This window comes from Stenella coeruleoalba, assembly GCF_951394435.1.
Source record: "Stenella coeruleoalba genome assembly, chromosome: 1".
Taxonomy (NCBI): Eukaryota; Metazoa; Chordata; class Mammalia; order Artiodactyla; family Delphinidae; genus Stenella; species Stenella coeruleoalba.
The window spans coordinates 94,065,582-94,083,790 of NC_137169.1; the positions used below are offsets into that span (position 1 = coordinate 94,065,582).

The window sequence follows — 18,209 nt, forward strand, 5'->3', positions numbered from 1 at the left end:
CAGCGATTTTTCGGTGTGTCCCTAGATAGCTTCCTCCCATTCCCCGCCAAATATCTATCCCTTCCCTTAACTCCAGAGCATGAGTTAACCCCAGCTTAACTCTGCCTCTCATGCTCAACAGAAACCTTACCTCCCACTCCACGGAAACTGAAAGGAGGCCACCAAGGAAAAGTTCCTTCTACTTCCTGCTCTCCAACCTATGAGCTGTATATCTACTTGTATTGATAGCAGTCTACTAATAATAGATTTGTATCCACCACTCAGAAGGAGGCAGAGAACAAAGGATGAATTTTATTTACTTGCTTAATCAATATTTATCAGGCATCTATTTGTGCCAGGGACAGGACTGAATATTCATGACACAGCCACAATGAACAGGTCACAGATATAGTGCAGACATGTACAAGTGTAGCAGGTATGAGTCTCCCACAAACTCAAGTAGTACGAAATATGCTTTCTTTAGGTTAAATCTGACTATGAGCCCCTCTACTGGAAAGGTGGTGGGAAATTCAATTACAGTCCTCACTATGGCTTGATCTTCAAATGTAAAAATGTCCCCTCATTTTGCATCAGTCTGCACTAGTTCACAATGAGATGGCCCTTGGGCTACAGATCACTTTAGCTCAGGAGACCCTACTGGCTCCCTTCACACCTGAGGCTGTACAGTGTTCTGCGAGGCAATGAATCCTAGTGTCTATGTCTCTCTTATGAGTATAGGGTTGTGTATGAGTGTAGGATTGTGTATGAGTGTAGGATTGTGTATGAGTATAGGATTGTGTATGAGTATAGGATTGTGTATGAGTGTAGGATTGTGTATGAGTATAGATTGTGTATGAGTATAGGATTGTGTATGAGTATAAGATTGTGTATGATTATAGGATTATGCCTTTCCTGAGATAGTTTTTGTAGACATTGAAGATAATTGGTAGTTTGACTAGAAATACATATTAATAACAAGTACTGAAATGTGGCAAAATGTGGTCACATGATTCATTTATTGAAATTACCTTTATCATCTCAGTAAAAGATACTTTTATTTTCTCAAGTAAAATTCTTTTTATTAACACTTTTAATATTTTCAAAGGACTATACATTTATTCCAGGCAATTTGGAAAGAGTAAAATGTATAAAGATGAAAATTAAAGTTACTGAAATCACTTGCACGCCTACCAGCCAGAGATGAACACTGGTCACATTTCGTTAGACTCTGTCCCAGTACTTTCTCTAAAGTTTATTTTACAAAAGGTACGTGGAAAGGTATATGTCTGTACTTTTGGGGATCACACTAGATAAATATTTGTATTGCTTTCTCTTTTGACATAATGACATGTACTTTGAAATGGTGGTTTATACCCTGATGTATGTTGCCATCGTGTGTGACTATGCCTCCCAATGAATGCCATCTTTCGCCATGGGCAAAAGAGTAGAGGTTGCACCTTTTTATTAAACTAGACAAGTGCATTTTCTGATACCAGATGAGAAACTCTGTGATTTCTCAGCACCGCTTTTATGAGCACCTTGCCTGCATCTGTGTCTGAAGGTGTTGACCTAAATAGGATTTCAATACATCATTAAAGATCGCTTTAGGAAAGGTGCCCAGCCTTTGGCTTGTGGGATTCTCAACGAATTAATTATTGCTCAACATCAGCAAAGGTTTTTTTTCAGTTTGCAACAGCTAAAAACTCGGGGGGTGTTTGGGCAGTGCCTCTAGCTCCTGCATTCGAGTCACCTGTTATTGCATTCACGCTAGCTGGGTTACTGCATACCGCAGGCATAGGCTCCTTCAAATGAATATGGCTTTCTTATGATGTTTTGAGTAGCATTTCCTTTGATTGGACAAGAGCAAGTGTCACTCCCATAATCAGTGCTTTGTTATTAGATGAATAAGAATAGAATGGCTGCTCTCTAATGTCAGAACCTGCTGTACTAGATTACCCAGACATGTCTGACCACCTGCTGACAGCTCCACATTGTTCCCTTCAGCCCCTTTAGTTCTGCTCCTTGGCCTCATTACACTGAAACAAAGTAGGCTGGATGCTGTCACACGGGGATCATGCCACCGGCATCACTGTCCCATGATGGATACAGGCACAGACAGGAGTATAGGTTGAGAGCAGGAAAGCAAGGATGTTTTCACTTAATGGCTCCCAGGTTTCAGTCTAGATAGATACTGTATCCCCTGCTTTACCATCGCAGAAGCTAAAGGTTGGCCAAGGGGCAGTACCCCCCTGGTATTCTGAAAACACACCTTATGTACTCTGATTCGTACAGGAGAATGCTCATTAAATGCAAGTATACAAGTCACCTTTTAGAAAACAGGCACTGCTGGTCCAATCTGACCTTGCCAGTACACAGCAGTTGAATTCAAATATTCAGTAACTGCATGTTTGACCCCATGCTGTCTCAAGGTTCATATCTACAGAGGACATATACAGATGATGTCTTTGAGTGAGGAAATTTACTTCCTTTTCACTTCAAGTACCTTGCATTAGATACGTAGTGATTAATTCATTATCCTGGCAGATGTAAAACTAAGCACCCTGCTCTTCCACTCTGAGCTTCTAGCATTAGGAGAGATTGGGAAGGTATTAAACATGAACAACGTATACTTAGGTTGTGTTTTATATTTTTTAAAGCACCACCACATAATTCTTCTTGAAGCTCCCAACAGCTGTGAGGTCGGTGAATAGGACAAGTGTTATTATCCTTGCTTTAGAAGTGAGGAAAGAGAGGCAAAAGAGGTTAAACGATTTCCCCAAGTTCACCCAGCCCATTAACCACAGAGACCAGACTTGAATCACAAGTTCTTCACCTAATTCTCTTCATACCACCTCATGCTTTTAGTGAGGAGAAAAACTATCTCTGTTTAGTGGGGCACCAGCAGGCAAAACCGATCAAGCCAACAGCCACCTACGTCATCACCAGGACTATAATACTGGAGCAGTCCAACTGTTATCATGTATTTGACGAAAAAGAGAAAGAATTCCTCACTCTTTGCCTTTTAAGATGATAGGCTTTCCATGAGAAATATTCATGCACATCACAGAGCTCAAGAGAACTTTAGAAACACCTACTTCAAACTCTTTCTCTAACTTTATAGCTGTCACTAGAATGTGAGCTCCACAGAAGCAACTGCATGGTCCGTCTGGCTCACACTGTGGGCCCAGCATCTAGAACAGTACCTGATTGGATGATGGATGGATGGATGGATGGATGGATGAATGGATGGATGTCACTAAGTGGTTTCGTGTTATGTCCAAGGCCTTACAGCAAAGTGATGACTAGAACTCAGGTTTTATGACGCTTAATCAGTGTTTTTTACCACTAAGCCATATCCCCAATCATGGCCAGACATAAGTAAGAAAAGATAGGAAAAATGTACCTAGAATTCCCCAAAAGGCCATTAGACAACAGTCTATAAAGTTTCTTCTCTATACTAGGAGCTAACCTGTAGGTTCAGTTTTACCTCTCACATCTCACAACTTAGTAAAACAGCCGCCAAGCCTGAATAAATGGGTCATAATCACAGCTCTTCATCTCCCTGCCACAGACTCTCAAATGCCTAAATCAGAACTGAATGTTGCACACATGCCTTTGTTATTAGCCTGTTCCGTGGAGGTTATTTGCTCTTTGACGTTTCTCTGAAAAGGACGGGAACATTTGGAACATCTTTCCCTCAGCAATCCTAGGCTTGTTTCAGGTGGTGAAGGTAGAGGTCACTTTATTAATACAGCCATCAAGGAAGGCTGTCATGGTAACACATTGCCTCGATTCCTTGAAGTGCAGGAGACAAAGCCAAAAAGAGAAACTTTCAAGTCTATAAATACAGACCCAGCATTGCTCAAGCCTAGCAGCTCACTGACAGGGCAAACCTAAATGTATAGCTTTGAACAAGACCCAAAGAGAAGAAAGAAACCTTCCCTGTGGTAATGTAATGGGTTATCATGACTATAACAGGAATAAGTGACCCTTCAGGTCATAAAAGAAAAGAAGAATAGAACAAGTAGCTATACTAAGTCCTGGCTTGTGCCCTCTTTGCACATTTTGGTTCCCTCTCTAAGTCTGCTTTTCCATACCTTCCAGAAAGGACTAATAGAGGGAAAAGGAATCAAGGTCTTATCATTCACATTTTGACAATAGTTTGCAGTTTAGGAAGAGGCAAAAATGAATGGCAATCAAGAAACTTACAAAAAAAAGTTGAAGGAGCAAATGATTTAGCCACATCCCTGTGACTCTCATTATCCAACCTAGAAGAAAAATAAAAAGAAGTGAAAGAAGGAGGAAGAAATGCTGCTTGTCCCTATTCTTTCACTGTGAAAATTCCTAGTGTTTTTATAAACTTGTAGCAACTGTGGGAGTTTCTTTGTCTACTATGGTGGCTTGCTTACTGAAGCTATGATCAGAGCTATTAGAACACCTTGCTGACTTCAGCCTTTCCATCAGGGTTCCACACTTCATCTTTTTGCAACATAACTCTGTTTGGGTCTAACATTAATACTATAACCTTATCTATCAAGGGCCACAGATTATTTTGGTTTGAAAGCATTCCTAATATTGAAACATCATGGGATTATAGGATATATGGTGTGATATTGGACACCCCATAATGAATTTATTTCTATCAATAGTAAAATGATCCTTTAGAATACAGTCAAGCTATTACCAAAGTAGTACTAGCTTTTTCTGTATCTAAGGATTATATTTTATTATAATAAAATATAATAGATTGTATATTATATATTAATATATTATAATTAAAATTATAATAGAAAGAATTGTGTCTAGCAAATAACAATTTGTATCCAATACTAGATCAAGTTTTGTGTAAGAGATTTAAAAATGAACCTTCACTATTTATTGAGATAGCACATTGTTAATTTGTCAAAAGCAACGTAGAAAGAATCGGGACATGCTTAATGTAAATACTTAACAAAATAAGGTCAGCGTTTTCAGTTTGAGGCAAATCCACACTGAAGGGCACCAAATAAAGAAGTGATAACTGCAAAGTGCTTATTGGGTAGAAATCCCTAGTTGGATTTTTAATCTGCAATGCTATGCAAGATGAAATGGAGATAATGCCAGGATTTTGTAAATGGGTGTTTATCCTCATGCCAGTTCTATCAACTGGTGGTAAATGCCTGAAACTGTTACCAAGTCCAAGCTCATACTGCTTGCTACACAACAGGCCAATAAATCGAGAGAGGAGCTGTTGGGGCAAGGAATAGCAACTTTATTCAGAAAGCTAGCAAACTGAAAAGATGGTGGACTCATGCCCCAAAGAACCATCCTGCCTGTGTTAGAATTCCGGCTTCTTTTATTTTAAAAGGGGAGGGAGTAAAGTCAAATATTTCCTGGTTCTGGTCAGCCTCTGGAACAGATGTGTTAGTTTCTTCCTCCCTGCGGTCATTCACAGGTGGGCCTGGTCAGGATGTTTCCTGCGAGCTAAACAAAGGTATTTTAGCTTAACGCTCATTACCTGGGAGGCAGGGTTCCCAGAGATGGGCCATTATGTATAACTTCAGCTTATAGGCGACATCCCTTTAGTGATTAGCTTGTAATAGAATACAAAATGTTCTTATTACAAAACCTTGTGTTGAAAGGAATTCTGAAGTTTAGTGCAAAAGAATGCCATGATTAAGTAGCTATGTTTTCTACATAGAGGAAGAGGAAATCAAAGCATATGCAACATATTTGCCTTTCCCAAGCTAGACCTTGATATTTTTGGTATTTTATGTATGAGCTGATTTGTATTTGGAGCTCTGCCAGAATGTGTTGGAACTCTAGAAGATGTGAAATTTAATGCTATCAACAAAGCCCTCCGCCCAGTGTGGTATGAAAACAGATCAGTTGGTCAATACAAATGAAAGTCTACTGAGGAGCTACAGAGGAGTTACTTATGTTGTCTTGGGGAGCGTAGAATGCATTTCACACTGTGCAGCACATTCACTGCATTTCTCCTGACTGTTCTCTTCTGTGTGAAGAGCAGTAATCTGTAAATTGGGAGACCTGGATGCTAGATCTAGAGCTACCCTTGTTTTCGGTTTCCTCGTCTAGAGCTTGTCTAGATAGTTTTTGAAGTTTCCTCAAGCTTTGATTTTACTACTTCTATCAGAGCAAGGTAGGATTAATTACATGACAAGGGTGATTTTGGTTCCTCTTTAATTGTGAGCAATACTAAGTGGTCTGTCTTAGACCATTTAGATCCCAGTCTTCTGATTTAACTCCCCCAGGAAGATAATCTGCTCTTAAATTTCAGCTTTGAGTACTACGTTCGTCTTAATTCCTATGGTTCTACACCTGAAAACTCACTCTCTCTGATCTCAAGTCACCAAGGCCTCTTCATTCTCCTTTCCCCAATATACATAAGGAGAACTGCCTATCTTCTTTGCTGTGGCTGATACCCTGATCCAGACCTTCAACCTTTTATCACCAACATTAATTGAGGAGTAATTCTTTGTTTGACAGGGGAGGAGGCTGCCCTGTTTATTGCAGGATATTTAGTAGCATCTCTACCCACTAGATGCCAGTAGCATGCCCTCCCCCGAGGTGTGACAACCAAACACATCTCCAGACATTGTCAAATGGCCCCTGGAAGACAAAATTCATCCACTGTTGAAAACTACTACTTTAGACTGACAACCAAAGACCTCTATTAAATGTTAATTCCTCAAATTCCTCCAATCCTTTCTCTATTCTAAAATCCCTTCTGCCAGATTCTATCAAGAGCATGCAATGCTTATTTTGCGTATTTCCTTTATCCAGCTCAAAGTGCCCTTCCTCGCATACTCTTCCCGTCTATTTATTCCTAGATACAGCCAACCACAGCAGGAAGACGTCTATGATTAATTTTATAACTTCATTTCATCACTGCATTTTGTTGAGATCTTTTTTTCTCAGCATCATTCCTGGTCTTTCTTTCTCTGCCTATGGCTTAAATGCTGATATTCTTCAGGGTTCTGGCTGCAGTCTTCATTTTGACTTAGTCTATATTCTAGCAGGATGAGGTCTTCTATTCCTTTCTCTTCACTTTTTGTAACAATGACCACCATCACCCCTGCTCCAAATCTGTATCTCCAAGATGAACTACCTCCTGAACTGTTAACTAGTTTTTCCAGCTAATAACAAGACCCCTGCAGAAGAGCCTACAGATCCTTCCAAGTCAATAGGTCCAAAAAAAAGTTTATTTTCTTTTCTGACCAAACATTTCCTCCAATCTTCGTTTCTTAATAAATTGCATTATGATGCATGCAAATGCCAAAAACAGGAACCTCAGACTCTCTCTTACCTATTTCAAATAACCTGTCTCCAAATCTGTTCCTTCTTCCTTCTCCCCATTGCTCTAACCCAGACCAAGCCTATTCTATTGAAGTATCTGGTCACCTTGCCTCCAGCCTGTCCTTTCTCAGGTCTAGCCTCACCTTTTCTCCCCCTTTAAATCACCACCCTGCCCATAGGTCTTTGACAGCTTCCCACTGCCTATTATCTAAACTCTGTAGAATGTTACATAGAACCTTCAGATCCAGGCCATGCCATTCCTTCCTCATTCATCATTCACCAACATTTTCCATGTGTCTCCCAGGCTCCAGTGAGAAAACTGAACCCACACTATGTGTTTCAACGGAGAGAGAGAATTTACTAAGGGGAATGGTTAAACAGGTGCTTTAGAATTTAAACATGAGAAGAGGACACTGAAATAACACAGAGATAGTAACTGTGTAAGTAGGGAGCAGTTATCTCTCTTGGGCTGAGGAATTACAGGAAAGAGGATGGGGTTATTAGAAACTAACAGTTTGTGTATGGACACCAAGGGGGGAAAGCAGTGGTGGGGGGGGTGCCGCGGGGGGGTGGTGGGATGAATTGGGAGATTGGGATTGACATATATACACTAATATGTACAAAATAGATAACTAATAAGAACCTGCTATATAATAAATAAATAAAATTTAAAAAGAAAAACAAAACAACAACCACAAAAGACCTCATGGATAATTCTCTCACTTCTATCTATAAGTGATTTATCAATAAATAACCACTGATTAATGATTAAAAAGAGAAAGAAACTAACAGTTTGGAAGAGAGACCCCACAGATGTGGGACCTGTACCTCTTAGGAGGGGTAATGCCTGGCTGCTGCTATTACCTCTGAAATGCTAGGCAGGGACCCCTTGGAGCTGGGGCTCAAACCTCTAGAGAAGGAATGCTGCCAGGTTGGTGTAGAAACCTCTAAGGGTGAGATTGAAACTGGTTCTGAAAAGGCTGAGCCCCAGAACCAACTGCTGCTTTTGGGATGTAGGGCCATTTGTGGGGCAATACTCTTAGGAAGAGCCATGAATCAGGAAAAGGGAAATCTCTGCTTCCTTCCTCCTACCTTCTCTGTTCCCTCTAGTGCGCCCTGTTGGCAGAAACCAGGAGAAAGCTTGCAGGGTTTCAGCCTCAACAACAGAAGGAAAGGTGGATTTAGAGTTGAGAGACAAGTGGTTAATAACCAGCACAATGTATTTTCACGTCTTCTTGCCTTTACTGATACAGTTTCCCCACCCATAATGTTCTTTCTACCAGTATCTGCCTGATGCATGTCATTGTTCAAATACAATCTCCTTTCTATAGTCTTCTCTAGTCTTCCCCCAAATAATTATTTATACCAGCATCTGAGTTCCCCTAACAGTTGGCAAATACTTCCTTTATAGTATTTTTTTAATATTGTATCATAATTACTTCTGTGTATGTTCATTTGTTTGTTTTCTGCAAAAGTGTGAGCTCCTTTAGGGCAGGCAGAGTTACAACCATACAGTCTAGCAGGGCACCTGGCACACAGCAGATGTTGATTGAGCTGGACGGAAATGATAAAAGCATTTTAATGAAATTAATATTAGATTATTTCTTGTATATATTTTATCTTCCCAACCAGATGTGAACCTTATAAGAGCAGAGATCATGCTTTCTATTTCTTTTATTTTTTTCATGGTGGTCAGTACAAGGTTTCATATGCTGAAGAAGAGCTCAGTGATATTTGTTAACCACCTAGTTTATTCATTAAGCACCACAAATTTGATTCAAAATGACATGAAGGTGGAGCATAAGTTTATGAATAGCAGGTAAGATTTGTAGTTAGGTTTAGATGTACTTCTAGCACATGATTCCAACAGAGAGATCGGTGCATATGGTAAAGTTCTGTATTTGTTGAATAGCACAATCAAGAGACCAAATGTAGTGTGTCTTAAAGTGAACTCTAAAGTAATTAAATATATTCCAGGTTTCATTTTTTCTGCTTATCTCTTACAGAAAACATATTACCCCAACTGATGTGATTATTAATCCTGGGTTACATCTGGTCCTTGAATATTTATTAAATTTCTCACAGTCATCAACATCAAGTAGTAGATTATTTAAATGTAGGAAAGGTATTGAATTTTAACTTAATCACAAGCTTCTTGAAAAAAAGAAACCTCTGTTCAACAACTGATTTACATTCAGGTCCAAGAAGAAGAAAAATAGCTTTTTTTTTTTCTTAAGGGGAGTGATATTTAATTAACTATCGATTCCTTCTCAATTATTCAAGGCAAGCAATTATCGATATTGATGGAAACAATACTTCCCTATGTGTAGTGCCCAAATGAAAGGAAATATCCCATTCAGCTATCTGCTGCCTGGAACAAGAAATGCTGAGAATCTTTAACTTTAAATGGAAACAGTTATTTGGACCTGTTTATTCCATGTTGCCCCAATTACACAGATATTTCCTAAAGTGTAAGCAAAACAAAATCCTGAAAACCTATGTATGCTTTCCAAATGAACAACCACCAAAAAAAGAGGCTTTTTGTCAGTTTTGACCATGAATTTAACCACTCTACCCTCGTACACTTTGCCTCAAAGCTACAGATCTTGACATTTTAAACCATGACTCATGAAATACTATAATTTGGGTCTAATATTCATGGTTTCTAAGCCACCCAATGAGAAGTAGCTTACATAATCATTAGAACCCCTGGAACACTACCTTGTATATCAATATTTTGAGCCTGAAGGATTTATAGGCCTTAATAGTCACTTCTAACATTTACAGATAGCAAATGTGGGTACATTTGTTAATTATACCAATCCATTATGCAACTATATTAGAGGTCGCCAAGGAATTGTTGTGGAAGGTGGGAAAATAGGGCCCTGTTTAGGGCACTTTGTTATTAACCCTGTGAGCATCCACCACCATCTTTTTTCAGCTCATTTGCACACAGAGCATTAGCACGTTTGCATTTAAGAAGCTTCTTTTGAAGGTGACATACTATTGAACATAATTAATGGACAAGGCAATATTCTCTATTGAATTATTACTTGGGAGATGAGGGTTTTTTAAATACTTTACACTTGATAGTAATAGTATGTGTGTGTGTGTGTGTGTTTAATTCATGTGGTATACCTGGGGAAATTTGACTATGACATTTTTAAAAAATGAAGAATGTTATAATTTATAAGAAGCTACTTTTTCTGCTCTGTGCCCTGCCCCCCCCACCCCTTCCAGAGTGGTTCTATATATTAAGTGCTTAAGCAGCATATGTTGCTGGCAAGTGTTCTTGGCTTTTTTGCTCTTTGGTGTTGTTTTAATTTCTCTGTGTTCTATTTATCATTCTGCTAAATCAGTGAAACCTTGATTATCTAAAATAATAGGAGACATTGAATTAATGAGGATAACTAGTTTTTTGAATGAATAAGAAATGATTAGAGATGCAAGTTACATGACAGGGACTGTGAATGAATTTTAGTATCTGAAATTGCTTGCTTGATTTATTCCAACTGATTCTGTAAATTGATGGACACAGTGAAATTTTGATAATCAGGGTTTCACCATTGCATTTATTATTATTCCTGGAAATCAAGGTAACCTTGGACTCTACTTGCTATATTTACAAGGCAATAAATATCCTAATAGGCTATTAGGGGCAGATGGGACTGCTCTTCCTCACATTCCTCCCATGAAAAGCTTTCTCTCTTCGGATCTGCCTGCTGCCTCACCGGGAGCATGCTGCCTGCCCCCTGCCCTGTGCTTGTCCGTGGGTTCCTCCTGCCTTCCTGCATGCAGCCCTGGAATCACCTGCAGGGAGAATGGCCCACCCCTTAGAGGTTCTCGGTCATTTTAGCAATACTGCTTTGCATTTTAATTCCATTCATCTGGCCTCAAAGTTCTGCATTCTTGTATCAGGCACTATCCTTGAAACACCCTGGAGGTCACAACAGGTCCCAGTTCCATGAAGAGAAGATACTGCCAAACCAGGAGTATCACATTGCTTTGTATTTGATAGCCTGAAATGGACAATGATAATATCCAAGATTGCAGCAAAAATCTATATGAAAAGAATTAATATGATCAAAACAAAGGCAGCAGACTACATTTGTTTGGAAATTGGAGTCACATGCTTAGTTTGCGGAGGGGAGGGGGGAGCACAAGATCGATAAGAGAGTTTTTTAAAGCTGAAAACATGATGTAGCAGATGAACTTAAATTGATTCTGCTTCTCCTCCCCGCGCCCCCCTCCCTCGTTCTGCAGCGAATGTCTGCGACAACGAGCTCCTGCACTGCCAGAACGGAGGGACGTGCCACAACAACGTGCGCTGCCTGTGCCCCGCCGCGTACACGGGCATCCTGTGCGAGAAGCTGCGGTGTGAGGAATCGGGCAGCTGCGGCTCCGACTCGGGCCAGGGCGCGCCCTCGCGCGGCTCCCCCGCGCTGCTGCTGCCGCTGGCCGCTCTGCTGGGGACAGCCGGCCCCCTGGCGATCTAGGCGGCGCATCCAGCCACCAGATGGGTCCGGCCGTGGGGAAGCAAACACAGCCCCAGCATTTGCTACTAACATAGGAAACCCACCCTCAGACCCCCCCACTCAAACACAGTGTACAAACTAAGAAGGCCCAACTGAACTAAGCCATATATAACAGCCGTGGACAGCACACCGGAGTCAAGACTGGTAATTTCTGACTCCAGAGGCGTTGGCAGCTGTTGATAGTATCCCTGCAAATCACATTGCCCGCTGCAGAGCTTATCGCCGATTGGAAAGGCTGTGACAGCCCCCCGAAAGGAACGACAGAAAAACAACAACAAATCAACCAACCTAAAAACATTGGCTACTCGCACGTGGTGTGCCCCACGCACCACCCGGCCCCGTGTGTGAACCAACCAAACTGAAGCATCCTTTGCTGGCAGTGCATTGTGGGTCTAAGGAAGTGTGTTACAAGCTGCCATATTGGCCTGCTTCAGTCCCTGAACCCCTTCCAACCTGTGCTTTGGTGAACGTTGCTCTGTAACCCTCGTTGGTTGAAAGATTTCTTTGTCTGGTGTTAGTAATGCACATGTGTAACAGCCCCCCTTCAAAAGCTCAAGCCAGTCGTACCCCGTATATCTTAGCAGCACTGGGTCCACCCAGTGCTAGCACACATCCACTGTCCAAGAGTGGCTGTAGGAAAAAAGAGAAAGTGTATCTATCCTTTTGTATTCAAATGAAGTTATTTTTCTTGAAATACTGTAATATGTAGATTTTTTGTATTCTTGCCAATTTGTGTTACCAGACAATCTGTTAGTGTATCTAATTCAAATCAGCAAAGACTGACATTTTATTTTGTCCTCTTTCCTTCTGTTTTGTTTCATTGTGCAGAGATTTCTCTGTAAGGGCAACGAACTTGCTGGCATCAAAGAATATCAGTTTACATATATAACAAGTGTAATAAGATTCCACCAAAGGACATTCTAAGTGTTTTCTTGTTGCTTTAACACTGGAAGATTTAAAGAATAAAAATTCCCGCATAAACGATTTCAGGAATTTGTATTGCGATTTCTTAAGATGAAAGGAGCAGCCGCCAAGCAGATTCACACTCGCTTTACTGATTTCTGTGTGGACTGAATACACTCAGCTGATGAATTTAGTAACCAGAAAGGTGGATTGGTGTTCACTAGCTTGGACAACTTCTGCAAAATATGAGACTATTTCTACTTGGGAAAAATTATAACAGAAAAAAAAAAAATCTAAGTGATTGCCAAGATTATGCCAAAGCCTGTTGGCAGAGTACTAAGAGACTTTTATTTTTAAGTCATGCTATTTTCACAGATTGATGTGATCATGTGACTCTAGAGATGCTGATCTATGTATCTTTCCAATTACAGTGTTTACATGGAGTATCATAAGAGGCAACCTGGGGAACCAGGAAAGTCGCAGGGAAATTGAGTGATTAGCAATTTGACTTTGAATATATTCAGACTAGGTATTTACAGAAATATCAAAATATACAGCAGCAAGTAGACATAACTGCTGTTCCTGAGAATAAAGTTTGTTTTAAGTACTGCCCAAGGTGTAATCAATTCTTGTTTCTGCCTTTTATTAGGCCAATTACTGTGCAAAACAGCAAGGCAGGGAGAGGAGGGGAGAAGCACTGCAAAGTTTCAAAGTGACTAAAACAGTGTGTATTCCATTCCCAGCACACTGTTGTCCTACAGGTTACAAATGTGTTCGCAGCAGCATCTTCTGGCATCAAAAACAATGAACAGCCCAAGCCAGAGTCTGGAGGACAGTGAAGTCTTTCATGACTTGGTAGAGCAATAGCCTATGATGGTGTTAGGTCAGAAGCCCACTTCCAGTCTGAATTCTTCACCCTCCTGCCACTCTTTGCTGAAATTGGGGTAGGGGGAGTCTTCTGATAAATATCCTCGGTAAAAACTAGACTAAGGAACAGCGTGTCTTATTGGTTTTGTTCCCAGAAAAACCAATTCAAAGAAGGCAATAAAAGGTAAACAGGTAATGCCTGTGCTGCCTGCCATCCCACGTCTAAGTCGATTGAATGTTTGTTATTCAAACCCACAGTCTCTTTTGATGTAAGAAATAAGAAAAGATAGAAATAAATTAGAGCTCTGGCTTAGTGCCGGCGTGGCCAACCAGAAATTGGAAATTTACATTAGAAGCATAAACAGCAAATTATATTTCAGGCTCACCAAAGACTACACGTGAAAATGCCGATAACATACAGTTTGAGATTACTTATAATGAGGTGGATTTCTAATATTAAAATTGGAGTTGTCTTATAGTTTATTAGCACAAACCAAAGGTAGACTGTGTTATTTCCAGCAATGATGCACTTTATCATTACCCACTCATGGCTTTGTCCCTATGCTCAGGAATCAGACTGCACATTTCAATACGTGGTATTTGAAAGCTAATTCTAACATTTAATGAAGGCCTGATCTAAACCAATTCATCTGCCTTTTATCTTTATGAAGCTCTAAGAATCTAAATTGATGAGGCATATCTTGCATTCAGTGTATTTAGATATAGTTTTCTGAATTTCCTAAAGTGATGTGACCTGCTTTTAATAAATTCACTTTTAGGTATATAACAAATGGAAATGAAATGTTCTTTTTAATCTGGATTCTCAAATTCTTCTAAAGGGTGCATTACTTTGGTGAAACCCCAAATCAGTAGATTTTATTCATCTGCTGTTTTCTAGCATTCTTGCAAAGCTGGTTCCATCTACAATATTATGTCTAAGGACAGGATTGGGGTGAAAAGTGGATACTAAGTTGTTCACATATTTAAGGTCCTAATTCTTGCTTTGTCTCTACTTGGATTAGCCCTTAGGATTGGTTAATCTATCAACTTTGCCACAAATACAATTTCTTCCGTCAACACCTCTGATGAACATAAAACTTCAAAGAAATCTTTGTCCCAAGGTTCAGCTATATAGAAAGTGTTGGTATTTATAGGAACGTAATTAGACTGCCCTGTGATGATGTGGGATTGATTCATTTCTGAGCCTGTGCACAGGGTAGAGGGGGAACTTTAGTCCCAGAAAAGAGCAGCCCTTGCTTAGTGGGGCCCATTCTGACCCTCCTCCCATTTTGTCTCAGTAGCCAGGAACCTAGAATTCTGTCCTCCACCTACTTTTAGGGTGTATACGCCTCTTCTGAGGGTCCAAACTCCTGAAGGCAGGCAGCATAATGAGTGCACATCCTTGAGTGCAAGAGGTGGCAAAGGGTGAATATGTATGGATAGATGAGTGACTTGGGCCTGGGAGTATATGCTGGGGAATTCACACGCGAGTGAGAAGAGGCTCCTTGCAGTGAAACCCAGAGCTCAGGGATAGAAAAGAAGGGGCTAAGGGGTGGGAGAGAGAGTAGGGCTGCCTCAGGGCCAGGGTCCAGTACAGAACTCTGAGCAGTCTAAAAGATTCTACACCTATACCTGGGTTTCCGATTGTTATGAAGGTATTTGTGTTAAAACAGCAGAATGGAACATAGTGTTATGTAACACTATGTTAGCTTGATGTATAACTTTTAAATATTTAAGACATGTGGCCTATGGGCTTCCATTGGTACTTTTGTCCTGGCCCCTGCCTGGTGGGTCTGCCGGGAGATGAACACTGCATGAGGTGCCCTTGAGTCAAATGACTAAATGGATCAAATCACTTACCCAGGTACAGGGTTGGGAGAAGGCATACCGGTCACAGTTCAACAATTCCTATAGTTAATGCTCCACTTCACTTTTTCTCCAACCTGTGGCCTTACTGAATATAAGAACGTTTGGAGGGACTGGGGGCAGCTGTGAGGAAACCCTGAAATCGGATCTTTTGTCCCATCATCTTCACTCTCCGCCATCAATAATCCAGTATTTTGGGGATGTAAGGACCCCATATTCTGAGATGGGGTGCTCTGTGTTATACGGGAAATGGGTTGTTGCACTTCACCTGTTGTTAAATACTAAATAAAATACCTATTTAACAGTTTGTCTGCTCAGAGAGTTCCACAGAATATGTGAGAACTTTGAACTACATGTTCTATATATTTGTTATGCATTGAATTCTATCTGTTTATGATCTGATGCAATTTAGAACTTCAGCTTCTGAACTAGAATTTCTTACCCACCATTTTGATTCCCAGTCTTTACCAAGAAAGATGACAATGGTGACAGCAACTAAGCTGCATCTTAGAACAATCTGAATAACTAGGTAAAACTCTAGGATTTTTTTTTTTTTTTTTTAGAAAATCTAATTGGGCACCCTTAATGGCATATAGGAATGAAAAACACAGATAAGGAACACCCCTAGAGTGTGGATCCAAATATGTGGTTGTGAAAATTTCTTTCTTTGCCTCAGGAAATCAGGACTGGATTCTATTCAATTTTCTTTCCAAGAAATATCAAATGTCCACTTGGTATAAATATTCTGACAGTTCTGACCATTTCCATATGGAAGAATTTTTTACTTTTAACTATGTTTTCCCTTTTTTTACACTAAAAGTAGTTTTTTCCTTTAGTTATCTAAAACAGTTGCCAATAAATTCTCAGCATAAACTGCACATAAACATAATGTCAGAAAGAGTTAAGAATGCCAGTTATCATATTTTGAAGTTTCACCAACGATCTTGGGAACATGGAGAATTTTTATTCTTTACAACACCTGGTAAGGTGTGACTCACATATTATCATCTTCATTTTGCATCTGAAGAATCAAATAACTAAGAAACAGACATATCCCTTGTATAAATCATGTTATTGCATTTAACTAGAAAAGAGAAAATAACATCTGGGAAAACTTTATATTAATATTGAAAAATGCAGTTATTTGAGATCTATTATGGCAGAAAAATTCTACCCCTAATACATTTTTAGAGTAGGTCCTGGAATATGTCTACCAAGAAGACTTAAATGATTTTAGGGGGTGTTGTTTAGATTAATACAGTTGAGCATTTAACTATTGCTGGAATCCCCTCTCTGCCTTTTCCCATCACCCAAGAGCTCTTTTTAATTGACGATTGAATTAAAATGGAGTAGTAACATTTAAAATTATATGATGTTTTTATTAACCTGAAATGATAGCTGGTAAAATGGGCCATTATTCTGCAAGACCTAATTATGTTAACACTAAAGATTTAGCTAGGCTGGCTGGAGCAAACTGCCGCGAACTGGAAGTAAAAAATAGTATCATTTTCTTAACCTAGTCTCATTTTTTTCAGAGGTGTCGCTTTTAACTATTATTTAATTAGTGAACTATGAAATCTATGGGAAAAAGAACCTGACTGGAAGAGAGAAAAATAATAATTACTACCCCTCCTACATCTGTCTGAATAGACGCCAAAATTCCTGTGTGGCGAGAATGTGTCATTATGTTAAAGACACAGTGTACCATGGTGTGTATCCTCTAGCCACCCTGCCCTGAGAGTACCACATTACAGCTTTGCTCGTACCGGGGGAAGTCATTCAAATCTAATAAAAGAAAGAAAATGGCAGAAAATCACACACCGGAAGTCCTGTTAAGAATAGGTGATTCTTTTTGACCCAGACAGGAAAGAACACAATGTCATCTTTGTTTACTTGTATTTTGCTCTGAAGGAGGGGTCACTCCTGTAGGGGTATGATTTTCCCTCTACCCATGTGAAACATGGCAAGAAAACATTCTCCAAGGAAATAGCATTTTGCTATTTACCAGTCGTGCCTACCCCATGAAGCCCTTAGTAATCGTTTTGGCTTTCATGGTGTGATAAACACCTAAAGGCAAGAGATTAGTGGCATCACTCTTCGTCTCTTTTTCTCTCCCTTTGGAAAAAAAAAAAAAAAAAAGGGTCCAAATATAGAATGATGCCATTTGCAAGAATCCTTCAGTTAGTTGATGCCTAATTATGAAGACTCCAGCTAAATATTTAGTTTATTAAATTAATAGTGTGGCAAGTATTGGAGCAGCTTTACAACCACTAAAACTTGTGTTTACATCCTGTGTGATTACAATTCATAATTGGGAAAGCAGTCAAAACTAAATGCATTCTGATCAATGGTTCCCATTCTGCAAATAGACCCAACACAACACGTTGCAGTGAGTGACTTAAAAGCGGGACTTCTGTGTCTAGAGTTCCAACTAGACTTGGGAAAGACAATGGAGGGATTCCAGCACTGAAGCGCTTTAACTTAGGTGTAAGATTTTCTGTATAAGTGATTTTTTTTCTGGGCAGAGGGTCTATTATACTCTCTTTCTCTTTTTTAATTTGTAAAAGGCCTGAAAATATAAGGATGACTGCACTAAAACCTCAGGTTAAGATTTACCCTAACTATGGAAGTTTTTTTTTTTTAAATAATAAACTGTTGAAAGGGGATGAGTGAAAATAACACGTTGGTACTTGAAAGCACGTATTTTCCAGCAATTGGCTCTTTTTTCATCTCTTACTGACCTTATCTCTCCTGAGCTGCTAA

The 18,209-nt window shown here is 39.8% G+C and overlaps 1 protein-coding gene across 2 annotated transcripts in view; it reads left to right on the plus strand.

The window, feature by feature from the left end:
* The window catches only part of NTNG1 (netrin G1), a gene marked incomplete at its 3' end in the record, with an annotated part of 324,453 nt that extends 312,682 nt beyond the window's left edge, over positions 1-11,771 (plus strand). For both annotated transcript variants that reach the window (XM_079902407.1, XM_079902408.1), the window contains one exon: positions 11,539-11,771. In XM_079902407.1, the coding sequence (XP_079758533.1) occupies positions 11,539-11,771 (233 nt within the window). The remainder of the gene's footprint in view (positions 1-11,538) is intronic.
* Between the last annotated feature and the right edge of the window lie 6,438 nt (positions 11,772-18,209).